General features: G+C 36.3%; 1 protein-coding gene across 1 annotated transcript in view; it reads left to right on the top strand.

The window, feature by feature from the left end:
- Positions 1-486: 486 nt before the first annotated feature.
- PTK2 (protein tyrosine kinase 2) overlaps positions 487-24,294 on the top strand; it is a gene marked incomplete at both ends in the record, with an annotated part of 59,239 nt that continues 35,431 nt past the window's right edge. The window contains 7 exons of the mRNA XM_010283611.1: positions 487-517; positions 2,976-3,028; positions 11,699-11,782; positions 12,985-13,002; positions 16,948-17,004; positions 19,753-19,850; positions 23,117-23,201. Of these exons, the coding sequence (XP_010281913.1) occupies positions 487-517; positions 2,976-3,028; positions 11,699-11,782; positions 12,985-13,002; positions 16,948-17,004; positions 19,753-19,850; positions 23,117-23,201 (426 nt within the window). The remainder of the gene's footprint in view (positions 518-2,975; positions 3,029-11,698; positions 11,783-12,984; positions 13,003-16,947; positions 17,005-19,752; positions 19,851-23,116; positions 23,202-24,294) is intronic.

The raw sequence follows: 24,294 nt of genomic DNA, 5'->3' as shown, positions 1-24,294 counted from the left end.
CTGGCTACAAAGCATTACTATTGTATAATATCAACCAAGTGTGAAATCAATACGATATCTTACATGCTTTAATGATTTATTTCAGTTGTCTTGCTTGGGAGTTCAAGTTGGCTTCAGTTGTTTATATATTAGCACTTAGCACATCTTGGAGATAAAAGAAAAGCATTTCTTACTAGAGAGATCAAATACTGTCATACCTTCTGCAGGTGATTTATCGCACTTGTTAAGAATAAAAAAATTTGGATATTCTGTATATGTTGTTCTCTCGGATAAGAGTTTGCCTGAAAGGTCTATGTTGAAGGAGTTAGAAGGAGTTGTGTTGATATGCTGCTCTAAATATATGTATAGAACAGTCTTTTGAATCCACATAGTTTCTGTGTGAGATGATAATCATTATTGTTTCAACCATGTATATATTGCACATTGAGATATGTTATTTGGAAACTTGAGTAAAATTCTAATCCCGTTTTCTTCTTGTTTACACAGAAGGTGAAAGAGCTTTACCATCAATACCAAAGTAAGTTATATGCTTTCTTATATATTAAAAAAAATATTTTGAAAAATAGTTTTGCTTAAGTGATGCTTTAGGACTGTTTATATATGCTTAATTTTTATTGTGGCTTTTGGATCCTAGCACAAATAGCAGGTGGTCATTTGGGACCACGGGGCATAAATGACTGACAGCAGAATTAAACTATAAAGATAACAAATAAAATCTCAGGAAAACAGTGCATAATGCATAGATCGTATTTGACAATAACAAAAGGAGGATGTTTTGGAAAAAACTTGAGTGGGATTCAGACTGTTCATTTTGAGTCCATGAGTAAATTTTATAATAGGGGTGATGCTAAACAGTTTTTGAATTGTGGTTTTGATCTGTGAGTCAGCCTATGCTCTATTTTTTCCTGTTTGTCCCCTTTTCTGCTTATGTGAAATACAGATTTTTTTTTTTTTCTTCTGTCATAAATCTGTTATATCACCTTTTGTTAATAAAATTTCTGTAATGGGGCTAGCCTGAGTTGGGATCTCTAGATTCAATGTAATAAAGACTAACATTTACATTGTAAAATACTTTTAAATCTATTTTATTGAATATAATAATGTAGAAAAAATATTCTCCAATAGTAATTGTGGATTTATAGGAAATGCTAATCTATGTCAGGCAAATAGAGTTGCGCTTTTTCCTCTGGCTAGTTTTATGGTGATACTGTATCTAAGGTATGCTGAGATACGCTATCTTCATCTAATCATCTAATAATTCTTACATAAAGTATGCTAAGAATCTCTGCTAATCTCTCTGCATTTTTCTCCTTCCCGAGCTTTATGGTAAATAGGAAAAGATTTCTAATGAAATCTGTTTGAACTAAAAATAGCTTGTGTTGCTGGAGTTAGTAGTCCATAACGCAGCGGTAGACAAGCCTGTTAATTCCTGATGATTCTCTACGCTCCTGGTGTCAGTGGCTAGGTCTCCATCCTACCTGGCAAGTTGTGCTGTTTGTCTCCCCTTTCCACGTGCAGTTTCTTATTGTGGCCTCCTAAACTTCAGTCCTTTAACCAAGCCACTTTTTTTTTTTGCTTGCTTGTTTGTGATTTGACTGCTTTCTTAATAGCCACATTCAGCCTTGTTTGAAGTCACATATCATCAGCATGTTCTCCTTGAACCTTATCAGGCAGTATAACTGTTGAAAGACCAAATGAAATTTAGCAGTTTAATAGTGCTTTATCTCTTCTTTTTTTCCTTTGGGACAGAGGGACCGTGCCTACTTTGACCCAACCACCTCATTCTATTTCTTCCTTAATTCCTGGAAGGAGTCCAGAATTACTATTACTACTTTATTAACTATTGGGTGGTGTATGGAACACAATTTGTTCCTGAATGTGGAAGAAAGCAGCCACTTAGCTACTAGTGGTTGCTGTTCCTTCACAGGTCCTGCTGCAGTCCTCGCTAGCCAGGTAGCTTTCTCATGGTACAGAATGAGAAGAGTTAAAATGCTGGGATAAAAAGGAAGGGAAAAATCAAGGCTGGAAGCAGTAAAATTGGTAAACTTAGTGTACACTCACATGGAGGAGGAAAATTTGTTTTTACTTAAATAGATAGCAAGTGAAAAACACAAAATAACGTTCTAATGACATTAATTTTACCCTTTTTTTATTTGTTAGGGATTTCTTGGATAAAATAAGGTTTGAAGGGAAACTTTTTCCCATTTTTGGGACAGTTTACCAAAACTGAATTTGTACGCATGTGTCTGTTTAAATGAGGGCACCACATGTGCTCTTAGGCTGGCGGCAGAGGAATGGACGTTTGTCAAATATATAAAACTACTAGCCAACACCATCTTGCATCTAGAAGTATTTGCTTTTGCCAGATGAAATTCCAGATTTCTGAAAGCGTGAAGTGCAGTATTCTTTCTGTCTTACCATTAAAATTGTGTTTCTGTATGTACATGGAAAAAAATTTAGAAGAATTTATTGGAGTTCCTGTTACTAATGAACATTTATAGCTAACTACATTTAAATTTAATTGGTTTTCTTGATTTACTTGACTTGTAAAGCAATTTAAAATTGTTGCACATGGTAAGTTGTCTTACAGACAAAAACTCAATTCATACTTTATTTCCAGTAAATAATATAGAAAATAGAAACACCTTAAAATTACATACATTAACAAAGTTTAGACATGCACAGATTGATCTTAAAAGTTTGTAAAACGTAGGGTTTGTTTCTTTCCTTTAAATTTGCTCTGTCGTGAATCAGTATGCCAATTAAAACGATAACGCATTCTCTCTGCTCTTACTCCCCCCGGATGGGTTTGAAATGGTAGATTCCTTTCTGACTTTCCTCCCCCTCAAAATCTGTCACTGTGGGGAATGGGCTGGCCCTGCTGATTACAGTGGGTGCCCTGTTAGGGCGAACTCCCAGTGTATGTGACCCCGAAGGATGTACAGCATTCAGCGATTCCAACCTCTGTTTTACAGGCTGGCCAACAATGAGAAGCAAGGAGTAAGGTCACACACAGTCTCTGTGTCAGGTAAGGCTCATTTACAAAGGCAAGTTTATTTATAAAGCTAGCAGATGTTTAGGCAGGTTGTTCACTCGCAGTTAGCTCGCTTCTTGCTACATGGCTGTTGACTTTCCCAAGCCTGTAGCTGTGCTGCCTTTGTAACGCGGTTTCCAAAGAGAAACTTTTTGCAGCTATCCTACGTAGCGTCGCTTGCGAGAACACCCGTATCCGTGCAGTAACGCAGGGCCAGAACACTTCAAAAGCAAAGCTCCTTGTCAATATTTCACTAAGCTTTGTAATGAAGTAGAATGTCGTGGGCTAGAACTTAAACTACCTGAGTATGTGTTAATTATGAAGGAGCAGGTTTGAAAAGTGAAAATAGGCAATTAATTATTAATCATTGCTTTTTGGAAAGAAGAAACTTAATAGCTGTTTTTCTGTAGCTGCTGTTTAGATCAAAGGACTTAATTTTTGCTATTGATAATCACAAGTTAATTGAAGGATGAAGCATGTGAGGTAATGTTTGTTGTTTCTATAGCTTATAAGCTTCTGAGGCTTCTGTTAGTTACTGTGGGTTTTTTAAAGTTTTTATACTTGAGAGAGAACATTTTTCTTTTGCAGAATCTCAAAAGAAATCCTTTTGAGGGATTGATTCACTGTCTTAGTAGAAAATACATTTCTAAATCCTTATAGGTAATATTTATTAAGGAGATTTTTCAATGCAAAAGTGTACTAATGTTATGATATGCTCCTATAGATTTCTAGTATGTGGCCATGAACTCAGGAGCCAATACAGTGGCCCAGTGGAGTGCCCACCCCCGATTCATAGGGAGGCTACAGCCCCACTTTAACATTTATGTGAGCGCTTAGTAGCACATGCTCAAAAAAACGACACATTTCATACAAAAGAAGAAGGAAAGATACGTGAATGTTTGATTAATTTCCTACTTCTCAGACTCCTTTCCTTGCCCTTAGCCCTTTTTTAAAGATGTTTGAGATTCACCCCTTGGCATAGGAAGCCCAGGTAAACAGACCTTGTGCAAGAAATTAGATGAGAGGATCTGAAATTAAAATGTATGTCAAGCTGCGGAGATGTAATAGAGCTTCATCAGCTACTGTTACCTCTCGGAGTCAAATAGCAGCTCTTCTTCCTTCAGTACCTATCAAACAAGCATGGTAGAGAAGGCAGATAAGCATGAAGCATGGTCAGCATGTTCTCTCTTGATACTTAACCTTTGTGGCTCATTTTAGCTGTTAGAAAAAGTTGAAATTTCTTAAGTGATTAGTGCTGTGCTTTTTACTCACTCCACTCATGCAGAAAAGCTTATCTTCATGACAAAAAAGTCATACGCCCCTGCCACCTCAAATTTTCACCCTTTCAGTTCTTCTAAGAACACTGATATACTTTTACTATTGAAAGCAGTCATAAATGCTTACCTCATGATCCTTTATTGCTGTCGCTTTGACTTTGCAAATTTAGGTATCTTTTGCTTGGTGCATTATATGTGATGAAGTACTCTTGCGTCTCAGAGCACAAACTCGCTTCTTCTCTACTCTACTGAATTAGTGTTTTGATATTAATGTAGGGAAGTTAGTTGTAATGCCACATAAGTGGTGTTTAGGGCATCACGTAAAGGTGAATGATGAGCAAATGAGAGCCTTGCTGTAGCACCACAGAAGAAACAGAAGGAGCAGTGCTGGAGATGCGCTGGTTGTGCCAAATGAACGTCAAGGAAGCTATAAGGCGCAAAGCTGGCTCCTGATGCCACAAGCAAAACAACAAAATTAAACCAGAAAATGTCCTTCTCTTTCTTTCCAGTACCAAAATCAAAACCAGTTAGGTATTTTTCTTATATTGGTAGTAAGGTTTTATATCTTTCCACACTGAAATTGTTGTGCTTGATGCTTGTTTTTTATACCATGTTAGAAACCACCGGAAACACTGACATAATACTGGAGTGATTCAAGCCATTGCATTTATTATTCCGTCTCAAGGGCTTGTTCTTCTTTTAATATAATAAGGGTATGTAGAAGACAGACATACTTTTTTGTTATTGTTGAGGTTTTTTGCCCCAAAATTATTTCAAATGCATTGAGTGTGGCATGATGTCAGTATATTAAATTTAAACCACAGACAGATTGTTGAGGTGAAGTTACATGATACGGCTTTTTCCTCGGGAGGCGCCTTCTGTAAGAATCTCTGAGTCCCCAAAGGAATCAACTTGTTATAAATGAAGTAATACTTCATGTACATGTGAAAAAGTGTCGTTCCTGTTGTCACACGAAACTGATCCATCAGTATGGAACAGCGGAGGCAACAGATGTATTTAATGTTTAGTTAATCTGAGAGTTACAGGTTAGCAGAGTCTGACAGCTGACAGCATCCAATGCAAAGCCAGCTGTGGGTGATGCTGTCTTGGTTTGCAGAATAAGAGCTTTTCTCTGGTGACATTTAAATGACTTGGAGCTGTGGGCTTCAAATAAGACAAGCTTTTATAACTTACTGACAGCTGTAACATCCTTCATGCCTTTGGTAGTTCAAATCATAAATTAACTCTGCTGTTTATTTTCAGTGAGTTGCTCCCCTTTGTTTAGACCTCTCCCGATGCTAAAGCTAAACAGCAAAAATCTGAGACAGACATTTGGCAGGAAAATTAAGGAATCAGACATACTTGTAGTACTAACACCCGTAGTTCTAACGGAAGGTTTCACAGTGAGTTCCCCACTACAATTTGGGGAAACCAGTGTGGAACATGATTAGATTGTCTAAAAGTTCAGGTACTTGTCTGAAGTTTTATAGTTTTAAAAATGAGCCTATTAATGAAAGACACCTTGTCTTTCTTTTTGAAATATTTATTAATATACCTTGAAATACTTCTGGTCTAGTGAAATGAGAACTTGTTCTTTCCACGTGTTTCAATATTCCGAAGCATACAAAGATAGAAAGTTTTAAAATTTTGTTTGTTTGTTTGTTTGTTTTTTTGCTCTAAATAAAGGCCTTTTCAAACTAGTGAAGGGTGAAGTTGGTTTCAGGAATCCAGAGCAGCAGATTGCTGGACCTGGGAGCCAAGAAGTGTTCTCTTACGGCTGTGTGTCACTGAACCAGGTTTCACCACACACCTCTTACTGCATGCTTCTGTTTCTTATGGTATTATTTGTCTGCCTTATTTCTTCAAATTATATGTTCCTTGGAGTGGGCACTGTCTTTCACTGTGTGCAAGTAAGATGCCTGCCAGATGTAGCCCATTTTTTAAAGCATAGTAACAATTTTATCCTCAAATTTTAAGTGTGCGTGTGTGTAGGATTATAGATAAATATAACTAAGAAGCCAAATTAAGTTAGTTGTATTTCAGATTTTTTTGGTATACATCTGATATTTTGGTTTAAGTTACTGTGACTCACCAGAAACAATGAGTGTTTTAGCTAATAGGTAGATACTTCTGACTTTTATCTCCTTCTCCCTTCACTTCTGTCTTTACATTAAAAAATAATTCTTTGTACTTAGCCAAGAGTGTACACTCAGGAAACAGTAAGGCTAAACTATTTGCTCTGTGCAAATAGTGTATCACATTTGTAAGAAGCAGCATACCACTTTACCATAATTTTATTGACTGGATTTCCTGCTGTTTTGCTTGGAGTCGCCTTATTAAAATTCTCTAGTCTACAGGAACTTGTTTTGGCCAGCAGTTTGTTTGAAATAGCAAACATTAGCCTTAGTAAGGTGATGCACGTATTTCCTGATACACATATTTCCAAAAATAATAATTTACCTAGTCAATTTTATATTCTAAAAAGTTCTTCATAAAATGAAATCAATAAAGCCTTAGTTTTCTGGCTTCTTTTTTACATAAAATCTGACACAGAGTTCTTTGGTTTCTCCTGCCTGATCCTCACCTATATAAATACGACTAGGAAGAATAAATAAGCTTTTGCTTCCCTTGGCTAATTGCTGTGCCTCCTTTGCACTAGAGAAATTTTTTTAATCATAGCTCAAACGTTACTTTATATGCAGTAGTACAGAATATGACATTTCAGGCCCGCTTGTTTCAGCGAGTATTGAACAAGCAGAATATTGAAGAAGTCTTGGCAGTGTTAGATTTACGGCTGGACTCGGTCGTAAGGATCTTTGCCAACGTAAATGATTGTATGATTCCAAGCAGTCGCTCTTGGCATTTGGATATTCAGGTACTGCTGAATAAAATAACGTGTTTGTCGGGAGGGAGCTGTGACTGGAAAGATGACAGTAAGCAAGAGGATGAGTTGTTCTGCAAGAGCCAGCACAAGGCATGTGCCTGAAGGGGGCTTTTAGGGACTGGCCACAGGGTTGGTCTTGGTTCAAAGCGGCTGCTGGTTTTGCAGCTTTAATACGTCCTTATCTAGTGAAGGAAATTGAAAGGTGTTTAAAAATATTATCGCTGTTTCAGATGCTAAGGCAGACTGTTCAAGCCGTCGAAGGAACAGACCCCAGGACACATGCCTTTAATGGGGAAATCGGTATCTCTAAAGAGAAATTTCTTTGTCATCTTGTTCCCTAGCTGGCGCAGCTGTTGTTACTAACACAAGTAGCATTTAAGGGGTGTAAGTGCATGATAATATGATGGCATAAGTTTCTAATAATGCCAATGTGCCATTGCCTCTCTATAGAGAGAAAAAAAGAAAATTTGTTTGCTCATGGTAACTCTGTAAGAAATTATAACTGCATCCCATGGTTTAGATATATCCATAACACGCCCTGCGAAGGACAGATTGGATCTCTTGAGAGAGCTTCCCTATAGGAACGGAAGGATTTTAGCATCCTGAGAGAGGGGCTTCTCAGCAAGTTTCCAGGTTCTGCCTTAGATTTACAGTATAATATCATTGCACTTAATCACATACTGTGGTTAACTCCTGATCATGGCAGTGAACTGGCATGAGAGTTCTCTGAGGTGCTACTTACGAGCAGATCCTGCTTGAAGTAGTTGCCCATTTAGTCATACCATTTAGCTGAAATTTAAATTAGAACGAAAAAAAAAATATCTTTTGAATGAGATAGGTGTGATTTAAGTGAGATTTTAGCATGCAGAAAAAAAAATTACGTGGTATAGTTCATCTGTGAGAGAGACTTCCAGTAGGTTACCTACAACAAACTGAAATACAGCAGGATCTAAATGTCAAAACACAACAAAACAGTAGAGGAAAAAACAATAAATAATATCCACCTGATTTCAGTATTACAACACTTTAAAATGTTCTTAGTGAAGGAGATGTCAGCATATGAAAGGACTTGAATGTACGGGTGAACGGTGTGTGCTAATCATAAGCAAAGCTGTGAGCAGGGATGGAGAGACAAGTACGATTTTTATTGAATCACTTGTGCTGGCAAAGCACAGTGCATGCTCTGTTTTGTGATTCCTGTGCTCAAAATGAAGGTCTGCCCTGTGCTCAACTCTGAAAGAGTTTCTTGTGTAGGACTTGTATTTCCTAGTTCCATTTGAATTAGTTGGAAGGGAAAAAAAGGTGTTCTTTGCTTGAGAGTTGGAGGGTGTTTATGTTCATTTTATCAAGTCACTTCAAAAAGACAATGCTAAAAAGTGTAAGTAAATTTTTAATATGAAAAATTGTATTTTGAGTGCTTATGACTGTCTGCTAGCTTGGTTATGTCGTACTCTACAGCTCACTTCTGAAAAGAAAGACTAGCAGTCTTAGCATAAATTACATAGTTATACATTCAAATTATTAAGTAATTAGAGGAATATAAGGGCTTTGTACAGCTATAGCTTTGCCATATGGTCACAGGACTGGGAGACATTCAAACCTAAAGGTTTGCTGCAGATGAATTTTACAAACCTTGAGCAAGTCATTCGTCTCCAACTTCATGAAGGGAGTTACTTGCTTCTTAACTCAGCCAGCTGTTCCGCTGATTAATAAGATAATACAGTTAAAAATTCTCTTAATGCTAATAAATTACAGTATTTCAGATTCCCATCAGAGTTGAATAGACTGTTGGTGTTATCTTTTTGTGTTTTAGACTGACAAAAATGATTATTTTCATGCATAAGAAGACCAGAATGAACTCTGGTGATGATCTAAACAGATTTCCTCTGTATCAGTGCCTAGGAAGTTACTGCATTGATTTCATCAGCCTGTGTTGTTGGTTAAAGAGTTCTTAACTCTCCTACGCTCCTCCTTTGTGATCTATTCATCTGATTTGAGCAGATACTTTTGCTTTGCTAGTAGTAACACTGTAGTATGACTAAAGGAGTGTTGCATGCAGTACTAGGTTTGGGGGTTTGTTGTTTATGTGTTTATGTATAGCCATACTTGGTGACAGCTAAGCTCCTGAAAAGGTATTGGAACTTTTTTTTTTTTTTTAAACTTAGAATCAACTCTCTACCTAAATAAACTTTCTTCTGTAGCTGGACTTGAAGGTGTGGTAAGTTTAAGACAAAGCAGTCTTCCGTTTATTCTGGCAGAATAGTTGAATAAATTTTAGACAATAAATCATAAAGGCAAAGTTTGAAATGCAGAAGGCGAGTTGGACCGAGTGTCAAAGGGCATCAGGACCCGTACATGATGAATTTAAAACACCATTGTCGTTCCAATGTGGCCTTCATATGAAATAAGTTATCCAGATTCCAGTCAGCCTACCCATGTATCAGTGTAAGAGTGAACAGCATTTCAGCATTTCAACCTTAAATTAGCTTTGTAGCCTGAGCAGACAGGTCAAGAGTTGAAACATCTCTTCCCTTTTCTGCATTGCTTCCAGTGGCTCTTAAACCTGTTTTTCTGTTTCAGTACAGAGTATTGGATTCCCTTATTCTCATTTCAATACCTTTTCGTTAGCCTCTTAAAATAGCTGTAGCATTTTTTTCTTTTCTTTCATACTATATCTAAAGCTTTTTATGAATGTTACTTCAGGTCTGTGTTAGAACGATGGTGCTGAAAATTGTACGATGAGATGTTTGAGCAACCTGGTCAGGTGGAAGGTGTCCTTGCCCATGGCAGGGAGGTTGGAACTAGGTATCTGTACAATCCCTTCCAACCCAAACCATTCTCTGATGCTATGTCAGGAAGATAAGTCCCTAGGATTGCAGTGATGTGATATGCATGGAAATGCTGATACACTAATTTATTCCACAATTTTGCCCTCTCTTGCACCTCTTTTAATATTTCGCATTGAATCTGATGAATGTTCTGTCATTTTCAATGACATGTACATTTTCACAATTGATGAATGATTTCTGTTTGTTTAATCACCCCGGCAGTTTTTATAATGGTGCTTTTTTGTTGTTTAGGATACGATGATAAATCTCACCCACTTGATTTTACTTTGGATTAAAATTGCCATCTTAGCAAAGCATGGGTTGTACATAGTAGTGCGTTACCCATTAGATTTGCATACGTGAAATTCAATATGCAGCCTTCAGCTTGGACAGTGATTGAACACACTTGATAAACCTTTAAAAAAATTCTGCACATTGTCCTTCAAAATCTGGCCACTAAAAATTGCACAGCTGCATATAACATGGTGCTTTTGTGTAAATATAGCTGTTTTGGTCGTCCATAGGTTTCCAGAATCTATGAATAAAGTGTGAAGTTATTTTTATTAAAAGGTAATCCTTCTTCTCCACCCTTCCTCCACTCCTCCCACCACTCACTGGTATGCTGTACTGGTATGCTGCCTCTGCACTACTTGGGGTTCTCTTTCAACACCTGTACCTCCAGCCTGTATAATTCAAGGTGGCTGGACCTCACTCTTGAGTTTTGACTGTGAAGGACTGCCAGCAGCAGGATGCAGGTCTTTTAGTTGCTTGGCTTTTTAAACCACCTCTCACATTTCCTGAGGTAAAGGAGAGAGGGAAAAGAGGAAAGCAGAGAGGAGCGAACAGATCACAGGAGAAATAAAAGGAGCAGCTATCCTCAGGTTCTTAGTGTTGTCTTGTGTCCTTCCTTCTCATTTTGTGAAATCAGTTGTGGCTTCTTTGTATTTTCTCCTCAAAAATCTCTCCTCCTAAGAAGCGTTTTGCCAATTAAATGCAGTAGAGTGACTAGGAAAGGGGACAGTGAGGACAGTACCATGGGGTGTTTGCCCAGACATCACTGGAGAGCTAGAATATCAATTGGCAAGACAGATCTGCACTGGGGATAAAACTCCAGTGGCAGATTTCAGGTCATAAAATATGTCAGTGTTGTATTTCAGTGGGACAGAGAAACTGTGTTTTCCCTTGTTCTAGGTAACCCTGTTATGTGGAATACTTGTTTTGTGTTAAGTTCTTTTTAAGGGTCCAGAAAGTTGATACGTCTATGTTTAAGTTTGGTGACTGCCAGCTGAATCGGAATTTAGCTATAGCACAGTCTAGTAGAACTTAGATGGGGAGTTTGCAAAAGTGGGTTACACTTCTGGGATAGACAATGTTCTTTGCGTTGGCAATGGATGGCATATGTAGTTGGCAAAAGCTGACTTTTTAATAGATTCTAGTTTCACTTTTAAGACTTGAAATAAGAATAACTTTGCCATAGAAAGGAATTTGAAGGGAAGTACCAAATATTCTTTAGAGCTTCAACAACATTCGTATAACCATTTGCGTATACGGGACTGTAATGTAAACCTTTACTTTTATGTTCGTTCATTGTAGATGTTTTCTCCAGTCTCTTTTCTTTTATTTCCGAATAATTTGTTTCTGTTTTTCTCTTTCCTTTTCTTGCCTCTTTGTAAAGGAGTCAATCACTGTCAGCATAAAGTAAAGAAAGCTAGACGCTTTCTCCCTTTCGTCTTCTGTTCCCATGAGCCGCCACCTAAGGGTACTGCACTGCTCTTTGTATAGGCTGCCTTATTAACCCAAAAGCTGAATATACTAACTCGTTTACTGTTGTTAAACTACTTTAGCCTTAGGTAAACAGAGTTCCAAGAATCATTTCATTAAATTTCTGCAACCTCTTTCCTCCTATTGAATTGGATTTTCATGCAGTGTCACAAGCTTGCTGGTCCCCATTTTTATGGGGGACTGGTTTTTAAGCATCATATGTTACAATGACAAATCTATCACTAATTTCATTTGTATAGCTATGCAGCCCCTATATACCCATGGGGTTTTTGGTTAATATATTTTTGCTTCATTCTTGGACCCCTGATACAGCATGCTTATGGATGAAATAGAATAGCAACAACAAGCATCAGCTAAGATCACTTCTAATGAAATACTGATTACAGCGATGCTTTTGGGTGCGTACTGGTTCAGCACTTGGTCTGGACCAGTTTGGCTTTGTTAGGGGTAAGAAGAATTGCAGTAATAAGTGTGTTACTTTTACAACATTAATGTGCATATTCCTTTTATTTATAAATAAAGTGCATCAGCTTGTGCTGTGGGTATTGGTGTGCAATAGGGCCTCTACAGTACATGTGGAGTATGATGCTCGTTTGAACATCTTCCCCGTAGAGTTGCTTTGTTTGCCACTCGTTTAAATATCAGCTTTGTATAATTGCAATATGCTTGTGTGTAATTAGTACTTAGATGGCTCCATTTCTTACGTGTGTCTTCATGATAGCACAGGAGTGCATTTCCTTTGAAAGGGTCAACACCAACTCCTCTTTTCCAAAGTCATAAGTGTGTGTGCAAAGTCAAATTGAACTGACTCATCTGACTATAGATCTATTTTGTAGTGAAGTATTGAATAAAACCAGGAATTGACATTTCTTAACAATGCTTTAAAATAACTAGTTCTACTCCCAAATTTAATTTTTGTGTAAATTTGTGTTTGAAAGTCATTAACTCTGTTTCATCATACAAGCTTCTTAGAACCTATCTTTGTTCCTTGGGTTTTAGGTGAGAAGTCTTAAATTCTGCTACTTTTCTGATTTCTCTTGAGTCAGGTATATAAGATAACTACAGTCTGAATACTTTGGATTACTCATGAATTTAATAGTCTATTTTCCCCTCCCCCTTCTCTGTCCCTTCTCTCTCCCCCTCTTTTTCTCTCTCCTTGCATGCCACCTGGATCTGCAGATGAAATTAGTGGGGACGGTAATATGTTTTCTAGTCTGTGTGTTACTAACGTGCAATATGCAACTCTTATATCCATATATATATATATATATCACTTAATGCCCATTTCAGTAATAAAGTTTATACGGATTTTAGTATTAAAAAGCAGTCTGCTTTGGACACTAGCCAATAAATATTGTGCTTTACAGGCTGTGCTACTAACACTTTCTGCTAAACTGGAATTGAAAAAAGAAAAACTATTTCAAACACGCAGGGATGTGGTATTGCATGCGTTTGCAATGAGAGTTCTGGCATGATACAAAGAAGGTTTATAGGTTTGCAAGAGGGTCCATTCAGTCTGATTGAAATGGTTGTGTCAGAATTTTTTTGGTCAGTGAGTGAGATCAATGGATGTAACGCATGAGAAATGAGGCTACTAAGCGAGGCTTTAAAGGCATGGCAGCATCAAAGTGCTGTGTAGTCCACTACTGCTCCTTGCATAAAAAGAAGCTGTACAAGATAGATTAATGTCAATTGAATACATTGAATATTAATGAGGTTTCAGCCACTCAAACTGCTAATTTTAAAGACAGATTTTAATGTTTTTCTTCAACATTTTGAAACATACTACAAAATATTTAACTTCTCCAGACTTTATAAGTCTTTTTTTCTAGAAAATATTGACTTGCTGTCCTTCGAAAATAAATTGGGGTTTGTTTTTATTTTTTTAAAAGAGATTTTCAGCTATTTTTCTAAAGGATTCCATCTGATGTTGGGAAAAATCAAACTGCTACTACTGATAGTGTATGTATCTTTATTCTTATAAGTAGGAGATACTAAGAGGGCATAAAAAGCAGTATGCAAAGGAAGGCGATAAGAAGAAATAGAGATAACATCTTGTGGTCTTCCTCTCAGTAAAATGTAAAGGGGGTGTATAACTTCATTTCCTTTCTCTCCTTCAGATATAAATCGAAGATAACATTACCCCAGTTTTCTTTCTTTTCTTAAACGTTAAAAACTGAAAGGATGTTTTTTCTGTCTTAAATTCAGAAATTGTTTTTCAGATACTAACCCTATATAGCTATTTATTGGTGCTTATCTTCTTTCATAAATTACAGGTTCTGATAAATGGGACAAGATCATAAAAAGGGAAATTTCAAACAGGTGGTTAAGATCATGAATTAGATATTACAGATTTAATATCCTAGGATGTTTTTTCTCTACTGTTTAATAAATGCATTCAGATGTAGTAAAGTGCAAATTGGCTCATTCACCTATACCACCAACAGTGTATCTTTGTCCAGAAGAGACCTATTCATTTTTCCATCTAGAGCAATCTGGGGTTGGCCAACAGATGAAAAGGTTCAGTGTTGGTTTTAAAATGTGTGAGAGCGCAGCAGTAATGAGCCCTATTTTTAACTCTTAGTTTTTCTAGACTTTAAAAGGGCCGCAAAGGCAGAACATCTCCTTGAGTGCTGCTTGGTTGTGAGTTTTTAGCTCCTGAGACTGCTATAGCACATCCTTCTTCATAAAGCAGCCTGGAGAGCCTCGCCCAGCTGAGTTTTGCTTTAGACTCCATGCTTTAGATCCCGTGTTCTGGAGTATCTCTTAGCAGACATAGTCACAGTCTTGGCGAACTTCATAGTAGTCTCATGCTATATGACTCTAATCGTGGAGTAAAGACTGCACGTGAGGGAGGCCGGTTACCTGTGCTGCAGAACACTTTGAGCACATCACTGTTAATGCCATGATTGAATTTTCCTCTAATTCCCAGAAACAATGCCAGACATGTATAGGAACTATTTTCTGAATTCTTATTACATATTCCTCTCCAGAATGTTAAATGTGTAACATGAAATATTTGTTTAGTTAATTGCATATATTTAATTAATTTGGCTTGGCTACTGAAGACCATTCTAGTTTCAGGACAGTTTTGGGCAATGTATCAAAACCATGTAAAGTGCTTTGTGGTGTTCTGATAATGCTTTTATTATGAATTAACTTCATTAATTTAGAATACAGAGATGAACAGGCCAAACCATTTAGCACATTTTATAAGCACTGTTCCATAATGTAGTGTGACATGTTTTGTTCTTTTAAAAACCACTGTGGCACCAGTTCTAGTTTTCAGACTTTTTAAGTTCTTCTTAAAGATGTTTATAATACCTTTCATTCAGTCCGTTTTTGTACATAGATGAAGAACTTTCTGGTATCCTCAAATGTTAGCTTGTAACAGTAGTCAATACATACCACACTTAATGAAAACTAAAAACCTCTTACCACATTACAAGGAAGCAGTGATTTATCCCCATCACATGGGTGTCACACTAATGATTTCTTTCAAACGGATGCTTATTTTTTAGATCAAATGGGTTTATTTTCTGCAAAAACATTAGTTGGTAATGTAGGGAGGAAAAAAGATACCAAGAAAGAGATTAGTGCCTCTGGAGTATGCTGCCTGTTTAGAATTGTGCACTGTCTGTATAATTAATTGAATTTTCATTATGTGACTCTGTGTTGCTGTGTCCTAAATAGAAATTGCCTAGCAAAAATTTAAATGGCATAGAATGTCCTGATACTGTTTTTACAAGACACAGTATATTCCTACAGGAGTTGGAAAGAAAAATAGCTTTAATTTTACTTAAGTAGCACGAAGTTAAGATCATAAAACTACATTTACTCACTGACGTGTGTTGAACTGCAAAGGTTGTAGGCAACCTGTAGTTTCCTAATTGTTGAATATTCTTTTTTTATGAAAATTAAGCCTCTTGTTTATGTACATGTGTAATATTTATGAGACTTGCTCTGGTTTCAGAGTTGGTCTTAGTTAGTTGAACTGAGAGCTGCTGCCAAAAGGAATCATCCCATCCTTTCCGTTCCCATTGTGGCTTTGTCCCATTCAGCACTGAGAAACCATACCTCTGGAGATGATGCCAGGGAGTTGTAGGGATATACATATGCTCCAGGGCAGATGGGGAAAAAGTGGGAGTAAATCATGCCTTTCAGAGGTGGCCCAGTATGTGATCACCTGAAACCAACCATGAAAACCGCATGCTGGATTTGAAATTACTCAATTTTGAGACCATCTCTGTGCATTTAAAGTTGATGAGCAGAATTTAACAGTCTTGCAATGAATATTTATCTCACTGTTGTGGATTGGGTTTGTAACCCTTGGAGGAATTTATCTGACATTTAGGAAATGACCTACACACACTGGAAGTTCTTTAGAACAACAGAAGGACCTTCTGATATGACTTCACACCATTTAAACCCTTTTGAGAACAGATGTTGTGAAAGATGTAAGTTCTAAACAGAGGAAGAAATACACTGTCATTTTTCTGAAAATTTTGAGCACTTGTTTTCAAACACTGTCCATGAGATGTTGATCTTGATAGCAAAACTGGTGGTGAATTTCCACTAAACAAGGAGAACTGAGACCAGTGCAAGAAAAATGGGTGTAAGGCAAGGGTGTGACTTAAAAGATCTTTATGGTCTATGGAAAATAACTGACCTTGCCCTACTGACAGTAGGTAGATGCTGCCCTGGAACATCTTTGCTGTCTGTTCTGCCTGTTTGACATAAACTAGCAAACTATTATTCACGCTTTATTGAAGGTAAAGCAATTTAATCCATTAATAATGTTTTCTCCTTAGTGCAGTGGAATTTGCTGTTAAAAAGATTTTCTTTTTAAGGCAACAGTTTAGATGAGTTTCAGTTACAGAACTTGGACTTCTTGGAATACAAATGAATCTTCCTTTTATTCCTTGTTGAATGCATCTGTGTGACGTATTATAATGGGGACTGAGGTCATTATCATACCATCAATTATGCACGAGCAAGTTTTATTCATGCTATTGTAAATTCATCCCAACAATGTTGAAGTCAGGGGTTGTGACATACCAGCCCTGATAAATTGGAGATACTGTTCTGGACAATTGTTTTCATCTGCTTTTCCCCGAAACTCTTCAATTCCTCCCGTTACAGAGACAGATGACTATGCAGAGATTATAGATGAAGAAGACACTTACACAATGCCATCAAGTAAGTATGGTATTTAACTTGGGAACTTTTCTGTCCAAAAGCTTCTTTGGTTTAGCAGGGACTGAATGTTGTATTGCAGCCTTAAGTAACATGTGTGGCAAGAAAATACTCTTTGTGATGTTTTTCAAGTTCAGGTTTTGAAGCACATAAAACCGGATTTTGTTTTGCTGCCATGAGTGACTTCACAGAGAAATTCCTTTTATGTCCCAAACTGTAGAATTTTTGATTGTGATGCTGAACACAATGCTTAAAGACAGAATGGATAAAATTTCTGTGATAAGAGCAAAGATTTTGGAAAGCTTCTGCATATAGCTATCTTAACTGTCTCTAACCCTTGCTCTATGACAGACTTGCTGCTCTTGAATTCCTTGATAGAGGAAAGTCATCTGTACCACATGCAATTTTGTTAAAAGATGAAAGACTTCAGGAACAAAATTAAAAGTTCAAAGTTCTTGTGAGTCTTCATCTTTGAAGTGAAAAAAAATTATGTATTAGCCACCACAAGGATTTTGTCTTATGGCACATTTGAATTATAATATAATTTTAAAGTGTCATGGCTAAATAATTTAACTTGAAAGTCTAGTATTCTGATTTTAAAAGTTGTGTCTGCAAAATTATAGTTGCGTTTTGGCAACCAAGGATTTCTCTAGAAGTAGACAAACAGTTGATATGCAGACGTGCAAAAATGTCGGGTTTGGTTAGTGTAAGAATGGGGGGAGACTGGTGCTAAACTGATGCCTTGTTCTGCTGAAGAACCATGAATGTATGTAAGGATTTCTAGAGTTCACCATGTGGCAGGATTGTTTCGTTATCATTTCAGTGTTTACAACGTAGTTTCCGCTACTGTGGAAAATATTTGAAAAGCAAGAATATATGTTTTGAACAACACATATATTTGAACATAAATACTTGAAAAGCGAGAATATATGTTTTCCAGAAATAAACAATGTGTTTTGAATGTCTTGCAGTAAGTCACTACATGATTCCACTAAAATAATTGCAGAATCAAAAAAGTACTGTGATAAATTATATCCTTTATTTTTGTTAATATATTAACTTTGTGTGATTTCCTCCCCCCCATCTTTTCATTTAAATTCTCATTGAAGTAATTACTTGTGTGCCCAGCCCTGGATGATGCTGAATGCTTAAGTATGCCTTCGATTCAAAGCCCGTGAGATGGGCTGTTGAAGTGAAATTCATTAAGTACTTTGCTGTATTGAAGTGGACTCAAGTGTTCAGCTCTCTCAGGACTGAGTCAGTAAAGATCACAAGAACAGACCTGTGACTTCTGCTAATGTAAACTTAAAATTACATCAGTATATTTCTTCATTTTTTAAAACAATGTTAAAAAATGTTTGTCCTTGTCTTGATTTTAAGAAGCTATATCTAAGTAAGCATTTGATTTTTCTCTTAATTGCACTGCAGAAAGCTATGGAATAGATGAAGGTAACAGGAGACCCTTTACCCATCCCTGTATGCTTGCAATTTGGAATGATGTGGAATTTTTAAGTTTACTATTCACTTTCATTAATAAACATTATTTATTTGTAGTTAAACCAGTTAGCTTTGGGATTTTAAAGAGGAAAATGCAGCACTTAAAAAAAAGAGATGAAAAAGACATTTATCACACTGTTCTCCAGCTCTAGATGACATTATTTCTGTAGTGCTAACAAAATCATCAGTCATGAAGTCCTAAGCTGGTTGATTTTTTTTTTTCTGCTGAATAATACAAGTAGAGGTGAAAACATATACTGTACATGCTTTTCTACTATTCCTGAAATATTTTTCCATGTTTGCTAGAAATTAAATTGCAAATGAAGTAATTCAATTGCAATTGATTACATGCTTTGCTGAAGTACTGAGCCATTTTTATCAGTAATATTCTCAGTCTGTTAAACAGCCAACTTAACAAAATTGCATAAGTCCACAAAACATAGCAATTTTACTTCAATTACACACTGATAGAGGTCTAGTGCACTCAAAATTTTGCTCTTTCATTTTATCTGTATTTGCTCTGCTCTTGTTTCTGTATTCTTTTTCTTGCAGTTACCTCTTTAAAAATTCTCCGGGCTCATTTGATGGTTTTGAAATCTTAAATACCACATAGTGGAATTCTCTTAAAAAACGGACGTGTGCTAAGGATGTTTTTAATACCATTGGTAGACTGGATATTAGACTAGATACTAGGAAGAATTTCTTTACAGAGAGAGTGGTCAGGCATTGGAACAGGCTGCCCAGGGAGGTGGTGGAGTCACCATCACTGGAAGTGTTCAAAAAACGCGTGGATGTGGTGCTTCAGGACACGGTTTAGTGGGCATGGTGGTGTTGGGTTGATGGTTGGACTTGATGATCTTAAAGGTCTTTTCCAACCTTAATGATTCCGATATTCTGTGGTATTGCCCTAGGCTATTTGTGTTCTTTGTCTTTTACTAGGTATTATTAAGAAGGATTCAATTACGTCTATTGAAAATATTCAATTACGTCTGCATTGAAATAAATAATGCATAGTAGTTAATTCAGCAAATTAGATTTCACAATTCCTTTTTCATTGCTTTGAATCAAACGTTTGTTTAAGAGGTTTCCACTGTGTGTATACAGCATTTGTATAGGTTGGTGTGCAGCAAATGTTAATCCTGCCTATTCATACCTGAGACATTTGAATAACTTACTTTGGGTTTCGTATCTTGTGGATTATTTCTTTGCCCTTCTTCAGCAATTTGATATTTTAAGTGCATTATATTCTTATAGCCAGAGATTATGAAATTCAAAGGGAGAGAATTGAACTGGGGCGCTGCATTGGTGAAGGACAGTTCGGAGATGTACACCAAGGAGTTTACATGAGTCCGGTAAGCCTCACTTCTGAAATAAAAACAAACAAACAATAAAACCTTTCTACTTGAAAAACAAAATAAAAAATAAATTTATTCCTTAGATGCCTTGGTCTGATTCTTCCAGAACAAATAAAAATTGACTTTGTGATATATTTTGCAGAATAATCAGCATGTAGAGAGTATTTCTCATGTTTCAACTAAGTGCTGAAATACAGAGAAGGAATCTTAGTCTGTTATGCTGGAAGGGCAGTAGCCTACAGCAGAGCAACAGTAATGTTACATAACTGTGTTGCTCCTGTGAGCATCTCGCTATATCTCTCGCAAAGAAGCTTGCATGTTAATAAAGTTACTACTTTTTCCTGAAAGGAAAGTTACAAAATACTTGGGCCCTGATCCAGCAAAACCCCAATGTACAAGAGTCACCTCAGTGAAACCAATGAGCTTGGCAGGACTTGTGTAATTTAGACTGGTGTTTATGTGTTTTTCTAAACTGCAGCCACAAAGATTAAGATGGCAATTTAAATGGATGAAAAATTCAGTTTGTGGAAAAAAAGGCAAGAGAAAGCTGGGAAATTATTTAATGTCAACCAATTTCAAGCTTGTAATAAACTAATTCTGGAAGTGTACAATGAAGATTTGTTTCTCATTTGAAGAAATTAAGTGTCTGAATTTTCGATAGATGAAGTAATATTTCATGTGGACAACAATCTAGTTCTAACTTCAGAAACACCATTTCCCAGAAACATCTAGGTAGCGTCCTGGGCTCAGTGGGTTAAATAAATAAATCTTTAATGCAATATTTAAGTAAATAAATAAGGATGAACATTATATATTTCAGAGAGGTTTGAAGCCTGTTCTGGTATCTTCAATTAGAAAAGCAGTTCTGATATACTTTGCATTAAGGGAGGTCCTTATTTTTCATTTAATCCTGTCCAAGTTAACAGGAGTAATGTTTCACTGAACTTGGGGCACAGTGGATAAATCTAGTGCTCTGTAAAACCAATTTAAAGACCCATTTTCTTAGGGACTATTGTTTTGAAACGCTGTCTCTCTCTGTTCTTTTTCTTGAATTGGAAAACAGCTTTTGTCCAGTCATCCTGTGTCTAGTATGACTTTTTAAAATGAATTTTAAAACCTGATGATTACTTTTATTAATAAAATTTTATGCTACCTTTAAGACACTTGAATATGTGAAGGGAAAACAGAAAGGTATTATCATTAAATTTTAATGTACTAGTCACAGAGTGTAACTTAAACTTCTGGAAGAAATCCTACAATAGTTAAAGATTAGTTACAATAATGTGATAGTGTTTCCATCCTTGTGTATATGCAGCTTGCATGCAAAAACATAGGAGAGATTTCTAGCTTAGTGTTCTGCTAGCTCAAATTTGAATCTGAAAAATCTCATTTATCCCTGTTTGCTGCACTTGTAAAGTTCTTGTTCTAGTGACTGTGCAGCATCCACCTTTTCTCAAATGCTGCTTACTACTAGGTGTTCCTGCTATACCACAACCAGCCTGTATAGGGTACTGAATTGAAAATACATGTATACATACAGGATGCTATTGCTTAGATGTATGCAATTCAAATAAGACTGTCTTTAAAGGCTGATTTACTGTGAGATTAATCCAAAAGTGTGATTTAAAACAGCATTTGCTGCTCAGTACACAAACTGTTGCCAGTCTGATACATCCTTACTGTTTTATTTCCTTATCCAAAAACAAAACATTAGCTAAAGCCTGGTATCGGGCCTTTTCCTGTATTCATTTTGCAAAATGTCTGAAGTCTTCGCCGGTTGCAGACACTGAAATTTTCTTTTGATGCTAATATTATGGTTATGAGATGTTTCAAAACTCTTATCTGTAACAACCGGTTACACTTGGTCTGGCTGGCCTCCGGAGGGCTCATCCCATGCTAATTGCTGAATCCTGATTTCAGAAGGGAATAAAATAATCTTAATTTACCACCAGTTTTTTAGACAGTTTATAGGCATGTTTATGTATGAGAGAAGGTTTTAATCAATATTTTCCTGCAAAGTTAACTTGAAGAGCTATGTTGTAACTTAGAAAATAGACCTTTCTTTAAAACCTACAAAATGTAAATACTATTCTAATTCTGATAATTTGTCTGTACAAATAGATTTAATATAGAGCAAGCATGAGCAGACATAGAACATAACTCTGTGAATCTTCAGCTCTCGCTGACCTTAAAAACTAGGTGAGGGCATACATCAACCCTTTTGGGGAAAGATTCATTTGTAATCTTCCTATTAACCAATGCATAATTCCCAATTTCCCAGCTGGAAGGAAGGCATACTAGTCCTTGAGCAGGCCTATACCTGATTAGAAGCTTAATTTTAGTACCATTTCAGTGGCTTTCAACCCATTAAGAACTTGTAGGAGTGACATCATCTGAGCACTGCATGTTGCTGTGGGGATACACTATGTTGTAAAAATACCATTTTTGAAGTAAGTCGTGGCATTTTGAATACTAGTGAAGCTTGAACACCTAAAGCTTCTTTTCAGGAGAAAAACGTTTGCAGATTCTCTGTGCTGTCTGTAACTTATGGAAATGGTATTTGTAAAACACACCAAAGCAGGAGAAGATGAAGGATGCTGCCTGAGCCAAGAGGCCTCCTTTGGGCTGGCTCATTGCTTCTCATTTTTCAGTATTCAATGGATAAAAAATCAGATGGTAAAATCTGTTTCTGATTTTCAATACATGTGTTCTGTTTAACTCTGTTTTAAGCCCTTGCTACAACTGATTGTGAAGCTCATATGTAAAATCTTTGGTTTAATTTCCATTGTAATTTTAGTACAAAATTACGGCCAATCTTTGCTCTACAAGAGCCACAAAAAGTCCTTTATTTGACTTTCCAGGTTGCTTGCTCGCATAAGCCAAATGTGGGTTTTAGGCATCTACCTACTTGTTTCCTCTGCTTTTGCTAAATATTGTCAAGAGTTTACCATCCTCAATAATGCAAAAAGTTCACAGCACTATTCAGTTGAACTTACTATCTTTGTCAGAGTTTTTGTACGATTTAGCATAGTTTAAAACAGATTAAATATTTCGTGGGTGCTTTAGATGTGACTGTTGTACTTGATTATAATATGTGTCTTGATTATAATAGTATTTTAACCATTGAAGCTATCAAAATGTAATTTCTTAACTAAAGACATTTTAGTTCATAGTATTTTTCTCTAAAGCAGTTTTGCTAGAATTTTAAAGGACTTAGCTTTTTGTGGGCTGTATTTCCGTTATTTCTCAATCATGTCTTTCAGGAAAATCCAGCTATGGCTGTTGCAATCAAAACATGTAAAAACTGCACCTCAGACAGCGTTAGAGAAAAATTCTTACAAGAAGCCTGTGAGTATTAAAATAGTTATTTTGGGGTAGCTTCTGTAACTGGTCCTTGCAAAGACTGCAGCCATCTGTGCCAGAAACTTTTTGATGCTAATGTAAATCTTTTATTAATATCTCGCATGACCTTTTCTTCTCCTGCAATATGTGCCAGAAAGACTTGCTTTACATCCTTGCATTGCCCATGTATATGATTAAAGGTGGGTTCTTTGATTTTTCCAAGTTGAACAGTAATGTCTGACTCCTGTAAGGCTTCACAGCTGGTTTTGGAATATTAGAGATCTGATCCTCTATTTCCTTCTTAATGAATTTAAAAAAAAGTAGCACTTGTTTCAGTGTATTACTTTAGACACTCAGGTGGGCTGTCTTTGTTAACAAAGTTGCTAAAAATGTTATGTCTAAGAGAGATCTGTTTTGAAAAATCGGAATTAAAAATTTTGATGGGATAAACCGATTTTCCAATTGATGGCCCGCAAATATTGCACTCCCCAAACAGAACATTTGATAGATGGAGGAAGGTTTTTTGTTGAGATGACTACTAACAGAAAATTTCTGAAGATTATTGTAGTTACTGCTTTGGTTTTGTAAGCAAATTAAGATACAAGGTTTAGGCCTTAATTTTGACCTCTTATTTTCTGCTATTGTGTATCTATAAATCTCGTAAAGGTGTTGTATTATATCAATAAATTATTTGGTTATGGCCAGATGTTACAGTATGCTTTTATTCACTATTCCTTTGTTCAAGGATTTTTTTCTCATTGTTCAGAAAATCTGTGTTTGTAGCTAATAGCTTCTTATTTTTGGTTGTCAGATTTTTCTTAAATTGCTATAATTTTTTCCATTACATTTCTAGCTGTTGGAAAAGTAAATGCCATTGCTTATAGTAATAACTTACCAATCAAAGGTAGGCTGCTGTCTTTTGACAATGTAGAAAATAATTGCTCATTGAATGGTCGTTATTATGCTTTGAGCTTGACAGATTAGGAAATGCCAACCTAGTAGACAGATAAATAGTGCTTTTCAGTTTTGATTTAATAGTTTTGCCGTGTCTTCTTTCTTTTTTTTTAAATTCTAATTCCCATCTGTTACCTTTCTCTTG

Source organism: Phaethon lepturus, unplaced genomic scaffold, assembly GCF_000687285.1.
Source record: "Phaethon lepturus isolate BGI_N335 unplaced genomic scaffold, ASM68728v1 scaffold5963, whole genome shotgun sequence".
NCBI lineage: Eukaryota > Metazoa > Chordata > Aves > Phaethontiformes > Phaethontidae > Phaethon > Phaethon lepturus.
The sequence above is the reverse complement of the archived record's forward strand: the minus strand, read 5'-3'. Positions and strand labels throughout refer to the sequence as shown.